This window comes from Pseudophryne corroboree, chromosome 2 (assembly GCF_028390025.1).
Source record: "Pseudophryne corroboree isolate aPseCor3 chromosome 2, aPseCor3.hap2, whole genome shotgun sequence".
Taxonomy (NCBI): domain Eukaryota; kingdom Metazoa; phylum Chordata; class Amphibia; order Anura; family Myobatrachidae; genus Pseudophryne; species Pseudophryne corroboree.
Genome location: NC_086445.1, coordinates 581,068,430 through 581,084,298, shown reverse-complemented (window position 1 = coordinate 581,084,298; position 15,869 = coordinate 581,068,430). Strand labels below are relative to the sequence as shown.

At 42.5% G+C, this 15,869-nt stretch overlaps 1 protein-coding gene across 2 annotated transcripts in view; it reads left to right on the top strand.

Annotated features, from left to right (window-relative positions):
• Positions 1–7,340, top strand: part of HNRNPR (heterogeneous nuclear ribonucleoprotein R) — a 216,393-nt gene extending 209,053 nt beyond the window's left edge. For both annotated transcript variants that reach the window (XM_063954493.1, XM_063954492.1), the window contains exon 9: positions 5,851–7,340. In XM_063954493.1, coding sequence (XP_063810563.1) covers positions 5,851–6,460 — 610 coding nt within the window. In that variant the 3' untranslated portion in view covers positions 6,461–7,340. The remainder of the gene's footprint in view (positions 1–5,850) is intronic.
• Positions 7,341–15,869: the final 8,529 nt, after the last annotated feature.

Here is a 15,869-nt window from a genome sequence, read left to right as displayed (position 1 = left end):
CTTCTAGGGCATCAGCCTCAAAATTAGCTGCTCGCAGAGCACTTTGGTTACGTACGTGGAAAGCTGATTCAGAATCCAAAAACGTTTTGGAATCTTTGCCTTTTGCTGGAAATATTCTTTTTCATAAATAATCGACCGATATTCTGGACTCGCAAGCAGACTCCAAGAAGGTCAAGTTTCCTTTCACATATAATCCGAAACCTAAAGGGCCCTACACACTGTGTAATCCACCGCCGAGCTGCTGGACGGCGAATACGGCCGATGGGCGGGCAGTGACGGGGGGGGGGAGCGAAGTTTCTTCACTACCCCCGTCACCCGGCTCCATAGAAGTGCAGGCAAATATGGACTAGATCGTCCATATTGGCCTGCATGCACAGGTGACGGGGCACCAGCGATGAACGAGCGGGGGGCCGTGCATCGTTCATCGCTTGTGCCTCCACACTGAAAGGTATGAACGGTATCTTGTTCATTAATGAACGAGATCGTTCATGTCTTTCATTACTATCGCGCAGTGTGTAGGTCCCTTAAGGGTCCAGTTTTTAGGCCCTTTCGGTCGCAAGGTAAAGTGAAGGGAAAAAGCGATCGTAAGCAGCCCCAATACAATAAGTTTGGTAAGTCAAAGAAGCATTGGGCTACCAGAGGGCCAGCTTCCAAACCAGAAGATAAGCCATCATCCTGATGATGCGGGCCTCCCCCTGGGGGACGACTTCTTCAGTTTGCACAGATTTGGCAGCAGTCTACAACAGATGCATGGGTGCAAGAAGCGGTATCTCTAGGTTATGTTTTCCCCTTCAAGAAGCATCCTCCTCGAAGGTTCTTCTGCACCAGCCCGTCTCGGGTGGAGGAGAAAGCAAGGGCCTTGCGAGAAGCAGTTCAGAAATTGCTTCAGTCAGGAGTAGTCATTCCAGTACCCCCCTGCACAACGGGGACAGGGTTTTTACTCCAACCTGTTTTTGGTTCAGAAGCCAAATGGGTCTTTTCGACCCATTCTCAATCTCAAAATGCTAAACAAATACATTTTGGTACCAAGGTTCCACATGGAACTGTTGAGCTCCATAGTTTTGGCCATGGAGCCAGGGGATTATATGGTATCCCTGGATATTCAGGATGCATACCTGCATGTTCCTATAGCACTGTCCCATCAGTGTTATCTCAGGTTTGCCATCCTCCAGCAACATTTTCAGTTCCAGGCCCTACCTTTTGGGTTAGCCACAGCCCTTAAAGTATTTACCAAGATTATGGTTGTGATGGCAGCTTATCTCCACAAGCAGGGGATAAGAGTTTTTCCATACCTCGAAGACCTTTTAATCCTGGCACAATCACAGGAATTGCTCCTGTGCCATCTCCAACAGACAATAACATGTCTGCAGAGGCACGGGTAGCTCATAAATTGGGCAAAGTCGTCTCTGGTTCCGTCACAACGTATGACTCACTTGGGGGCTGTACTGGATTCAAGTCTGCAGAAAGTATTTTTACCTCGGAACAGGATATCCAAGGTACAGTCAAAGATTCAGGAGTTGTTACACAGTCAAACAGTATCAATTCATGCAGCAATGCGAGTGATGGGTTTTTGATGGTGTCAACATTCGACATGGTGGAGTATGCACAATTCTACTCGAGGCCTCTGCAGCGTCTGATTCTGGCCAGATGGAATGGAGTACATCAGACAATAAAGAAACAGACGATGGTACTTCCAGTAAAGGTAGGAAAGTCATTAGCCTGGTGGCTACAGACATCCTATCTAGACAAGGGGAGACCCTTTTTGAATATTAGATTGGGAGATCCTGACAACGAATGCCAGTCTTCAGGGCTGGGGAGCAGTGTCCGGAAAATGATGGTCCCAGGGACAATGGACCACAGAAGAAAGTTGCCTGCCAATAAACCTGTTAAAACTTCGGGCCATATACATGGCACTGATTCAGGCAAAGGATACTCTTCAAGGAAAACCAGTCCAGATCCGCTCAGACAATGCAACGGCAGTAGCGTACCTCAACCATCATGGAGGAACCCGCAGCCACACAGCAATGAAGGAGGTAAGTCACATTCTAAAGTGGGCAGAACTCCATCTCCCAGCCTTGTCCGCAGTATTCGTTCCGGGAGTCCTAAACTGGGAAGCGGACTTTCCAAGTCGACACGCCATTCAGGCAAGCGAATAGGCGTTACACCCGGAGGTCTTTCAGACTCTAGTAGACAAGTGGGGATTGCCAGAGATGGATCTCATAGCGTCCCATCTGAACAACAACAGTGCCCGCATACGGGTCAAGAACAAAGGATCCCAGAGCGATATTTGTGGACGCCTTGTCAGTGAAATGGGACTTTCATCTGGCGTATCTGTTTCCTCCGATCACCCTGTTTCCCAGGGTGGTGAGGAAAATAAAGCAAGCAAAGGGTGCCGTGATTCTAATAGCACCGGCTTGGCCGAGAAGGCATTGGTACACAGATCTGCAGAGAATGTTGATAGATGCTCCACTTCTGCTCCCTCAACGTCCAGATCTACTATTGCAAGGTCCTTGTTATCACAGACATCTGGATCGACTGTCTTTGACGGCGTGGCTCTTGAAACCTCTATCCTGAAGTCGAGGATTCTCACAACAGGTAATTCAAACAATGCTCAGAACAAGGAAACCCTCCTCAGCTCGTATTTATCACGGAATATGGCAGGCCTATGTTCAATGGTGCAGTGAGAGAAGTATGGACCCAAAATCCTTCAGTTTCCAGGGTCTTGGCTTTCTTGCAGGCAGCAATGGATAAAGGTTTGAAGGTGGCTTCCTTGAGAGTTCAAGTATCAGCATTGACTGTATGGTTCCAAAAGAAAATTGCCAATTTACAGGATGTGCGTACTTTTTTCCAGGGAATGCTGCGCATTCAACCTCCTTTTGTTCCTCCTCCAGCATCTTGGGACTTAAGTCTAGCCCTCAAAGCTCTGCAAGTTGCTCCGTTTGAACCACTTAATAAAGTGGATCTTAAATGGTCTTTCGACTGACTATGGCATCAGCTAGAAGAGTGTCAGATTTAGGAGCGCTGTCATGTTGTTCCCATTTTCTGATTTTTTAATCCAGATAAAGCAGTTCTTAGAACTAGGTCTGGGTATCTTCCTAAGGTGTTGTCTAAATTCCACCTTAATGAAGAAATATTAGTCCTGACTTTTCAGGTATCTGGACTCTCTGCAGGAGATGCTTCGCTGGACGTGGTCTGGGCATTAAGCATCTACGTAGATCGTACCAGTGCCATCAGAAAGACAAATTTTCTCTTCATTCTCAACGGATTTCACAAGAGAGGATGGCCTGCTACTAAACAGACGCTGGCAAGATGGCTTTGAATGACGATTTCAGAAGCATTCTCTCAAACTGATCTCCCTGTTCCGGCTAATGTCTCTGCTCACTCTACTCGTAAGGTAGGTCCTTCATGGGCAGCACAACATGGTGCTTCAGCAGAACAGATATGTAAGGCAGTCACATGGTTTTCCATTAACACATTCATTAGACATTATGCCTTGGATACTTTTGCCTCCCATGACGCTGAATTTGGACGCAATGTTCTCCTGTCCAATCAGGAGCTTCCCCACCACTAAATTGCTTTGGGAAATCCCATTGTTATCCTGTGGATAACCTGTGGACCCTGCCGGAGAAATATACGTTATGGTAAGAACTTACCGTTGATAACGGTATTTCTCCTAAGTCCACACGTTCCACAGGGATCCCCTGACGCACCTGATTTAAGGAACCTTCTGCTCACTAACCTCTTCCTTCTTGTATGGAAGGGTGTGCATGTGTGTTCTTCTCGCCTGATTAGGGCTCTACATGATGCTCCTGCCTAGTGCTTTGGAATACAACTGATTTGCCTGAGCCAGTGGGTGGGGATATATGGACGTGCCCGTTGCATGCTATGAGGCCTGAAAGCTTTTGATCGTTTGGTGCCAATCCACTGTCGCTCCATCATATCCTATTGTTATCCTGTGGAACCTGTGGACTTAGGAGAAATACCGTTATCAACGGTAAGTTCTTACCGTAACGTATATATTTTTGTTACAGATTATTTGGAAAAAGTATTTTTTTTTTCTATTTTTGCTGGTATAAAATTGTTCTTCAGGAGTAGTCAAAATGTTATTTTCTTTCCTTTTAAACTGTAAAACAAACTTGGCTAAAAGAGAGACTTGTAACATGCACAAACAGATACAGATGTGTCCTCATATATCTTGCCTCAATACGCCATGCAGCAGGAGATGCCTGCATGAGTCAGCCGGCAACTCTGCTAACGTCGGGTGTCTGTTTTTGCAGAAAATGCATCTTATACGCATTGCAGTGTGACTAGGATGCACAAGCTTATGCTGATTAAAATATGTGGCATGCCTTTATTCTGTGTGCAGCTGTAGCTGTATCTGCATACAATGCTTCATTACAGTGATTTCCAGGAACATACTGTAACGTAGCATTTCGTATGCAGATACAGCTGCAGTCACACACAAAATATAGGCATGCAGCATATCATTTTAATCAGCATAAGCTGATTGTTCTTGTTTGTATAGCAATGCGACTTAGATGCATTTAAACTGGAAAAAGTCGCTACTGAATCACGCCAGGGCTGTTTAACATTACTGTAGCAAGGATGTAGGAGGACACATTTGTATAAATGTTTCTGTAATTGTGGTAATATCATTTTAAATAGATTGATTTATTTTCAAATATGGCAGCTTTTATAGGGGCCATTCAATTAATAGAGAAATACTCACGGCCGTGGGTACTGAAGGATTTTTGTTTGCAGCCCTTTGGGCTACATACAAAATTCCATGAATCTGGGAAGAGATCAGCCTGCGAGGGGGATGAGTTCAGATGATTTTGCCGGCATTTCTATCCCGGGGTAACGCACCACCTTTGCTTGTGGCAGCAACTTAATTAAAACAACCCCTATATATACATTGGTGGACGTTGCGGCATGCTTTTAAATCTGATTAAACAATAACATTTTAATTGTTTACTCTACATTCCATGAACACCTCTGAATTAGATAAGATGTTCAGTTTGAGGATTTCAGAAGATTTGATTTAGTGTCGGCTACATAGAAGTAGATACGTAACTGAATCTTTTATGGGACTTTTTAATTTTTTTTGTAATTTATTCACTTTTTATGCTCACTGAATAATCATGGTCACACTTATAATTTGATCCCTCCCTCTATCTCTTGAAAAAAAGAAAAGAAAACCCACATGCTTATTCAGTCATGTCCTTCTAGTTCTGAGATATATGTTCTGACATATACAGGTTGAGTATCCCTTATCCAAAATTCAAAATCACACATTTTTTGTTCCACTACCGAGATAACGACACATACATATGTATATTATAAATAAATATATATATATATATATATATATATATATATATATATATATATAATGTCATTATCTCAGTAGTGTACCCAAAAATGTGGGATTTTTGGATAAGGGACACTCAACCTGTATTAGGTCCTGTTTAAGAAGTGTTTGCGGAAGCACCTCCTTTTTTCACATATCTAGTCTTTGTGATTGTTTCGTAAGGATAAGGGCACACTTTCAAGTAAATTAACCAGGCAAATAATAATAAAAATAATGAGAGAGTTGTCAAGCAAGGTAACTATGAAAAGACACTGTGAAATATGTCCATTGTGTCCAACTGCCAATATATAACTTTAGTTTTATACTCCCTGGGATGCACAAATACTTTAGTTTGTCAATACGTAGCAAGATCCATACTAGGAGAACCTATTTTGAGCACTGCATTGGTATTTGTTGTATGTGTGTTTTATTATTATTATTTTTTTGTTCCTCTTTTTTAAGGTGAAAACTGCTTGCTTATACTTGGTTTATATTCATAGGTATGATGATTATTACTATTATCCCCCTCCTCGTATGCCTCCTTCAGGCAGAGGCAGGGGCCGTGGAGGCAGAGGCGGCTATTCATATCCCCAAGATTATTATGGCTATGAAGATTACTATGATGATTATTATGCATACGATTACCATGACTACCGCGGTGGCTATGACGATCCATACTATGGGTATGATGATGCGTACCCTGTGCGAGGGCGAGGAGGTAGAGGTGGCAGAGGTGGACCTCCTCCACCTAGAGGCAGATCCGCTCCTCCTTTACGTGGGGGGCGCTCCAACTATATACCAAGGGGGTCTCCTATGGGCCCTCCTAGAGGATCCAGAGGTGGACGAGGTGGTCCTTCTCAGCAACCACAACGAGGCCGCAACTTGCGTGGCAACCGTGGAAGTAGAGGTGGGAATGTTGGTGGAAAAAGAAAGGCAGATGGGTACAACCAACCTGACTCCAAGCGCCGCCAGACCAACAATCAGAATTGGGGGACCCAACCCATAGCCCAGCAGCCTTTGCAACAAGGTGGTGATTATACTGGTAACTATGGTTACAGTAATGACAACCAAGAGTTTTATCAGGATTCTTATGGGCAGCAATGGAAGTAGGAAAGGCTGCTACTAAAAAAAATAATCATTTTTCAATCACCTACATCTATATATATATAAACATAAGGCACACACAGGATTCAGTATTGATTTTTCTGTAATTTGTAGTAGGCTCATCACTATACTGTAAATATCTTTATTTTATTTTTATTACCATTGTTGTCCACCAAGTATGAACTGATTCAGTGATCAATATTTTAATTGGGGGGGGGTTTCTTACACTCCAGTCAAGCTGGGACCCAAACTCAAGATGTGCACTCTGAAAGGTAACGTCAATACTCTATACCTTACAAGTCTTGCATTGACTTCTAGATTATGATACTATTGTTTTTGGCTTATATCCCAGAAATCTTAATTTAGATTTTTGCCTACTTACTATGTTATTGGTGGGTACTAGTCTTTTTATTTTACTTTGGCGAGTTTTGGAGTGTTTAGGGGACAACTTGTAGTAGTTTGTGCAGAAAACTTTTTTTTTCTGGCTAACTTTAAAGTCTCTGCCATAGGATTTTGCTGTAAATAAATGTAAACACTTGTGGTCTAGTAGTTTTAATAGTTGTCTTTATAACCAAACATTTTAAGATGTCATGTATGTTTTGCATTCCTAGATATAGGTTTATTGTATTTTTTTTTAATTGTGATTTTATTTTTTTGGAAGGGAGTAACATGCCCTACCAGTTTGTTTGGCTTTGTCTCAAGAAGCCTCTGCAGTATGTTCTGTGACTGTATTTCAGTTTTCTTGTTAATGTACAATTTCAATAAAACTGTTAGCAAAAACAAAAAAACACAAAAAAATGAAAAACCAAACAAAAATCCACTGCAAACAACCTTGTCCCATTTACAAACATGGTTGTATACTATTAAAACAAAACAAAACTAAAAATCTGACTTGTGATTCTTGCAAAAAACACAATTTCAAGACTGGACTGCATATGTGAGTGATCAAATCTGCTTTTAAATAAAAAATTGTCTATTTAAAAAAAAATAATAATAATGAACATGTTAAAAGTGATCTCGACGTCTTCTGAAGGTCATGTGGCAGCAACAAATTGATCAGAATGCTTTTAAACTCTGTGTCCTAGATTACCACTAAGCACTGTGTGGCTAGTGATGTGCTTTATTTGGGACAAAAAAACAACTCAAATTACAATTTTATTTCCATAGACATGCTGGGTGAATCATTTTTTTTTTTTTTTTTTTTTACTGCACATACTACTTGAGAAAAATCTTTGTACTGTGATCACACTAGCAATGTTAAACCTCCTATTTCAAAATGCACAAAAGCAAATTTTTTGCAAAGCTTTCTTAAATTCCCCAGGTTTCATCAAACCTTTAAACTGATTATTGTGGCGCAGATGGCTTATACGGCAAGTGCAAAAAACTGATTGATGAGTTTCATTGCATTTAAGTATTATGGAATTTACTAAATTATGACGTGCAAAAATCTGATTTTAAAAATACTACATTTATCTAGAGAGGAAGCATATTTTACTAACTATGCTGCTCATTGATGAGATTCCTGGAAGTATAATTTCTATCCTTACAGCATCTATGTATAGCCTACTTCCTATTTCCTGTCCTTATTTTAGAACAGGGCTTAGTTCCGACGCTCATTCAGAGCAACCTCAGAGTTGTCCAGACGTCCGATGGTGCATCCGTGGAGTAGAAACTTAGGGGGTCATTCCGAGTTGATCGCAAGTTGCCGATTTTTGCTGCGCTGCGATCAGGTCTCTACTGCGCATGCATATGCACTGCAATGCACATGCGCATCGTACGGGTACAATGCAGATAGTTGCTGAGCTATGGATCTAACGAAGAATCCATACGCACAGCCGATTGCAAGAAGATTGGCAGAAAGAGGGGGAGTATATGGGTGTCAACTGACCGTTTTCTGGGAGTGGTAGGGAAAATGCAGGCGTTTGGAGGGCGGGTGTGTGACGTCAATTCCGGCACCAAAAAAACTAAAGTGATCGCAAGGGCTGAGTAAGTTCAGACCTACTCTGAAACTGCACAAAATGTTTTTGCAGAGTTCGGCTGCACAGGCGTTCGCACACTTGCAAAGCGAAAATACACTCCCCTGTGGGCAGCGACTATGCATTTGCACGTCTGCTAAAAACAGTTAGCGAGCGATCAACTCGGAATGAGGGCCTTAGTCAGTTGTATTGTCTGTACACATTCCAGCGGCTGCAGCATTAGCAGATTTTTGCAGTACTGTTGCGTAAAAAGATGCAGTTACAAGCGCAAATGCATCCACCTCTGAACCAGGCCCCCTGTGAGGAGACTGGAAAACATGCTCACTGAGGACTGCACTTCTCTAAGCAATCATGCATAAATTAATAGGCAGAAACTTAGCAAACATTTTGGACCACTTAGGACAAATAGCTTTATTATATTATATTGCTCTTGTTAGAATGGCTGCTACCATCATGGATTTTTTTTTTTAAAGAGTGTTGATTAAACCTAAACAGCATTCGTATAGAGATCTGTATCTCATTCTAAATTACCTGAAGTTCCTTCATAAAGTATTATTCCTTCCACAGAAAAAAGAAATTGAGGTTTTAAAAACACTTATTTTAAATATGAGCCTCCAACATGTTTTTTCAGCTGATCAAAATGTTTTGCTCCTTAACTTCCCATTACCTTTGCAGTTACCTGTGCTTAATTAACTGAAGTGTTTATTAAAAGAACGGAAACACTTTAATTTTATTCAGCATCGGCAAATGCAATAGTACAATTCACTGGTAATTTGCCAATAAAACTTACGGCTGCAGTGTTCTGATCACAAAATTACCTTTTTAGATCAATTTAAAATATAATCTTCACATTTCTCCTCTGATACATTTGATAAGTGTTACTATGAAAGATGGTAATTTTGAAGTAAGCTGAATTCTGACCACTCCATTATGATGGCAGTTACAATATTGCCATACTACAGTATATAGCCTTTTGGTTTAGTTTTTTGTTTTTTTTTGGTGTGACTGATAATAAACACTTTAAAAGTATCAGGAAATGTTTTCAGACCTGCAGAATTAGACCATATTTTGTTCAGATTTTCTAATTCACAGTAATTCTATCTGCTGAGGTTCTGCTTTCAGCGAGTAGTCACTTTTGTAATTGCACAAGTCAGGAGTCCAACTTGCTGTTTGTCCAAGAAACTGCAGAAACTTTTTGTACGAAAGTGTTAGGTTTTCTGATGATTGCTAGAAATATGCATAATGAGTGGACAGATCAATTGCAAACAATAAAATAAAAACTCTTATAAATCCAATAATCTCATGTGCTGCATATGTATGAAATAAATATATTATCTACATATATATACATACACAATTGATGTGATGGGCTGAATCTGAAAATCAAAAATTGCCTGAAGGAATCTTCCCTATATTGTAAATTGTTTAATTGGATATTTTTTAATTAAAGTTTTGATGTTTTCAAATGTACATGGGGAAAAGCTTCACAAATCTGTTTTATTCTTTGGTCTGTTTGAAACTGATTTTTTTTTTCTAAGAGGTTAATTACCTGTACTATGCTGCGTGGCAATCCAGATTTCCAATTTTATTTGATCACTCATTTAAAGCAGTCACAACAAAACCAACCTTAATGTCTTCTATATTATGTATGAAAACCAAATTCATATTCCAAACAGGTCTGAGCAGAGGATGCAAAGTCAGCTCACAGATCTCAAAACTATACTGAGCGTGGATTCTTATTTCAAGATCTACATCAAGAATCTTCCATTCAGTTTTTTCACCGTGCAATTTACTTTTGCAAATAAAGTGATTTTGTTCTTGAAATTGAATTAAATTCTTAAATTTAAACTGTTGAAATTGTAAATTGTTCAAAAATAATTTTCATTGAACCTTAATTTGTGAATGCAATCTACTTCTGTGTCTTATATTTAAATGGAATTAGTTACACTAGTAAAATGTCCAGTCTTTTTGCTCTTGTATAATGTAGTTTTGTGCTTTTGCCTTTGTTTATTATAAAATAACTAGTTGGGCAAAAGAAAAAAAATTAAATTCCACTTACACAACGAAGGTCTTATGCCTTCCATATGTTACAGGAAGCCTTATTTGGGAAAAATAAAATTATCTTTTTGTAGGATAAGAATAAGATATACTTCTTGTTGTAGCTTTGACTATTTACTGGCAATGCAATTTGTCTAGCACCACATGAAACAGGGATGTCTGGCGATGGCCTGCGGTGACCGTGATCTACAGTATAAGCACATTTTAGGTTTCTGTTCTGTTTAATTGATTGGGCGTATAATAGGACAGTGATTCATTTATACTGAAATGAGATGTTCACTTACCTTTCAGTATCAGGGATTCCGTGTCAGTTTGTTAAGCTTGAGGTTTGTGGCTATTTGTTTCTTTTTGCTAATGTTTTTGTCTACTCCCTTCCATATAAGAAAGCTATCTGACTGGTTTGTGCAGGTTTTTACTTGAAGCTTATGATTGTGGTCGCTACCTATAAGTTATAGCTAATGAGAAAAGACACCTGGTAAAGTGAAACAGTGTATGTGAAAACTGAAGTACTGTAATAGGAATATGTGGTTTGCTTACAGAAATAATCAACTTAGTAGAATTTGACAACTTGTTTTAGGGAAAGGATTAAACCGAGGGGAAGGGAGTACCATGCGCACTTAAATACATAAACAAGCAGATGACGTGTGGGGTTAGAATTGAGTGCTCTGTCTAGAGATGAGCGCCTGAAATTTTTCGGGTTTTGGTTTTGGGTTCGGTTCCGCGGCCGTGTTTTGGGTTCGAACGCGTTTTGGCAAAACCTCACCGAATTTTTTTTGTCGGATTCGGGTGTGTTTTGGATTCGGGTGTTTTTTTCAAAAAACACTAAAAAACAGCTTAAATCATAGAATTTGGGGGTCATTTTGATCCCAAAGTATTATTAACCTCAAAAACCATAATTTACACTCATTTTCAGTCTATTCTGAATACCTCACACCTCACAATATTATATTTAGTCCTAAAATTTGCACCGAGGTCGCTGTGTGAGTAAGATAAGCGACCCTAGTGGCCGACACAAACACCGGGCCCATCTAGGAGTGGCACTGCAGTGTCACGCAGGATGTCCCTTCCAAAAAACCCTCCCCAAACAGCACATGACGCAAAGAAAAAAAGAGGCGCAATGAGGTAGCTGTGTGAGTAAGATTAGCGACCCTAGTGGCCGACACAAACACCGGGCCCATCTAGGAGTGGCACTGCAGTGTCACGCAGGATGTCCCTTCCAAAAAACCCTCCCCAAACAGCACATGACGCAAAGAAAAAAAGAGGCGCAATGAGGTAGCTGACTGTGTGAGTAAGATTAGCGACCCTAGTGGCCGACACAAACACCGGGCCCATCTAGGAGTGGCACTGCAGTGTCACGCAGGATGTCCCTTCCAAAAAACCCTCCCCAATCAGCACATGATGCAAAGAAAAAGAAAAGAAAAAAGAGGTGCAAGATGGAATTGTCCTTGGGCCCTCCCACCCACCCTTATGTTGTATAAACAAAACAGGACATGCACACTTTAACCAACCCATAATTTCAGTGACAGGGTCTGCCACACGACTGTGACTGATATGACGGGTTGGTTTGGACCCCCCCCAAAAAAGAAGCAATTAATCTCTCCTTGCACAAACTGGCTCTACAGAGGCAAGATGTCCACCTCATCTTCACCCTCCGATATATCACCGTGTACATCCCCCTCCTCACAGATTATCAATTCGTCCCCACTGGAATCCACCATCTCAGCTCCCTGTGTACTTTGTGGAGGCAATTGCTGCTGGTCAATGTCTCCGCGGAGGAATTGATTATAATTCATTTTAATGAACATCATCTTCTCCACATTTTCTGGATGTAACCTCGTACGCCGATTGCTGACAAGGTGAGCGGCGGCACTAAACACTCTTTCGGAGTACACACTTGTGGGAGGGCAACTTAGGTAGAATAAAGCCAGTTTGTGCAAGGGCCTCCAAATTGCCTCTTTTTCCTGCCAGTATAAGTACGGACTGTGTGACGTGCCTACTTGGATGCGGTCACTCATATAATCCTCCACCATTCTATCAATGTTGAGAGAATCATATGCAGTGACAGTAGACGACATGTCCGTAATCGTTGTCAGGTCCTTCAGTCCGGACCAGATGTCAGCATCAGCAGTCGCTCCAGACTGCCCTGCATCACCGCCAGCGGGTGGGCTCGGAATTCTGAGCCTTTTCCTCGCACCCCCAGTTGCGGGAGAATGTGAAGGAGGAGATGTTGACAGGTCGCGTTCCGCTTGACTTGACAATTTTGTCACCAGCAGGTCTTTCAACCCCAGCAGACCTGTGTCTGCCGGAAAGAGAGATCCAAGGTAGGCTTTAAATCTAGGATCGAGCACGGTGGCCAAAATGTAGTGCTCTGATTTCAACAGATTGACCACCCGTGAATCCTTGTTAAGCGAATTAAGGGCTGCATCCACAAGTCCCACATGCCTAGCGGAATCGCTCCCTTTTAGCTCCTTCTTCAATGCCTCCAGCTTCTTCTGCAAAAGCCTGATGAGGGGAATGACCTGACTCAGGCTGGCAGTGTCTGAACTGACTTCACGTGTGGCAAGTTCAAAGGGCATGAGAACCTTGCACAACGTTGAAATCATTCTCCACTGCACTTGAGACAGGTGCATTCCACCTACTATATCGTGCTCAATTGTATAGGCTTGAATGGCCTTTTGCTGCTCCTCCAACCTCTGAAGCATATAGAGGGTTGAATTCCACCTCGTTACCACTTCTTGCTTCAGATGATGGCAGGGCAGGTTCAGTAGTTTTTGGTGGTGCTCCAGTCTTCTGTACGTGGTGCCTGTACGCCGAAAGTGTCCCGCAATTTTTCTGGCCACCGACAGCATCTCTTGCACGCCCCTGTCGTTTTTAAAAAAATTCTGCACCACCAAATTCAAGGTATGTGCAAAACATGGGACGTGCTGGAATTTGCCCATATTTAATGCACACACAATATTGCTGGCGTTGTCCGATGCCACAAATCCACAGGAGTGTCCAATTGGGGTAAGCCATTCCGCGATGATCTTCCTCAGTTGCCGTAAGAGGTTTTCAGCTGTGTGCGTATTCTGGAAAGCGGTGATACAAAGCGTAGCCTGCCTAGGAAAGAGTTGGCGTTTGCGAGATGCTGCTACTGGTGCCGCCGCTGCTGTTCTTGCGGCGGGAGTCCATACATCTACCCAGTGGGCTGTCACAGTCATATAGTCCTGACCCTGCCCTGCTCCACTTGTCCACATGTCCGTGGTTAAGTGGACATTGGGTACAACTGCATTTTTTAGGACACTGGTGAGTCTTTTTCTGACGTCCGTGTACATTCTCGGTATCGCCTGCCTAGAGAAGTGGAACCTAGATGGTATTTGGTAACGGGGGCACACTGCCTCAATAAATTGTCTAGTTCCCTGTGAACTAACGGCGGATACCGGACGCACGTCTAACACCAACATAGTTGTCAAGGACTCAGTTATCCGCTTTGCAGTAGGATGACTGCTGTGATATTTCATCTTCCTCGCAAAGGACTGTTGAACAGTCAATTGCTTACTGGAAGTAGTACAAGTGGGCTTACGACTTCCCCTCTGGGATGACCATCGACTCCCAGCGGCAACAACAGCAGCGCCAGCAGCAGTAGGCGTTACACGCAAGGATGCATCGGAGGAATCCCAGGCAGGAGAGGACTCGTCAGAATTGCCAGTGACATGGCCTGCAGGACTATTGGCATTCCTGGGGAAGGAGGAAATTGACACTGAGGGAGTTGGTGGGGTGGTTTGCGTGAGCTTGGTTACAAGAGGAAGGGATTTACTGGTCAGTGGACTGCTTCCGCTGTCACCCAAAGTTTTTGAACTTGTCACTGACTTATTATGAATGCGCTGCAGGTGACGTATAAGGGAGGATGTTCCGAGGTGGTTAACGTCCTTACCCCTACTTATTACAGCTTGACAAAGGGAACACACGGCTTGACACCTGTTGTCCGCATTTCTGGTGAAATACCTCCACACCGAAGAGCTGATTTTTTTGGTATTTTCACCTGGCATGTCAACGGCCATATTCCTCCCACGGACAACAGGTGTCTCCCCGGGTGCCTGACTTAAACAAACCACCTCACCATCAGAATCCTCCTGGTCAATTTCCTCCCCAGCGCCAGCAACACCCCTATCCTCCTCATCCTGGTGTACTTCAACACTGACATCTTCAATCTGACTATCAGGAACTGGACTGCGGGTGCTCCTTCCAGCACTTGCAGGGGGCGTGCAAATGGTGGAAGGCGCATGCTCTTCACGTCCAGTGTTGGGAAGGTCAGGCATCGCAACCGACACAATTGGACTCTCCTTGTGGATTTGGGATTTCGAAGAATGCACAGTTCTTTGCTGTGCTGCTTTTGCCAGCTTGAGTCTTTTCATTTTTCTAGCGAGAGGCTGAGTGCTTCCATCCTCATGTGAAGCTAAACCACTAGCCATGAACATAGGCCAGGGCCTCAGCCGTTCCTTGCCACTCCGTGTGGTAAATGGCATATTGGCAAGTTTACGCTTCTCCTCCGACAATTTTATTTTAGGTTTTGGAGTCCTTTTTTTACTGATATTTGGTGTTTTGGATTTGACATGCTCTGTACTATGACATTGGGCATCGGCCTTGGCAGACGACGTTGCTGGCATTTCATCGTCTCGGCCATGACTAGTGGCAGCAGCTTCAGCACGAGGTGGAAGTGGATCTTGATCTTTCCCTAATTTTGGAACCTCAACATTTTTGTTCTCCATATTTTAATAGGCACAACTAAAAGGCACCTCAGGTAAACAATGGAGATGGATGGATTGGATACTAGTATACAATTATGGACGGGCTGCCGAGTGCCGACACAGAGGTAGCCACAGCCGTGAACTACCGCACTGTACTGTGTCTGCTGCTAATATATAGACTGGTTGATAAAGAGATAGTATACTCGTAACTAGTATGTATGTATAAAGAAAGAAAAAAAAACCACGGTTAGGTGGTATATACAATTATGGACGGGCTGCCGAGTGCCGACACAGAGGTAGCCACAGCCGTGAACTACCGCACTGTACTGTGTCTGCTGCTAATATATAGACTGGTTGATAAAGAGATAGTATACTCGTAACTAGTATGTATGTATAAAGAAAGAAAAAAAAACCACGGTTAGGTGGTATATACAATTATGGACGGGCTGCCGAGTGCCGACACAGAGGTAGCCACAGCCGTGAACTACCGCACTGTACTGTGTCTGCTGCTAATATATAGACTGGTTGATAAAGAGATAGTATACTCGTAACTAGTATGTATGTATAAAGAAAGAAAAAAAAACCACGGTTAGGTGGTATATACAATTATGGACGGGCTGCCGAGTGCCGACACAGAGGTAGCCACAGCCGTGA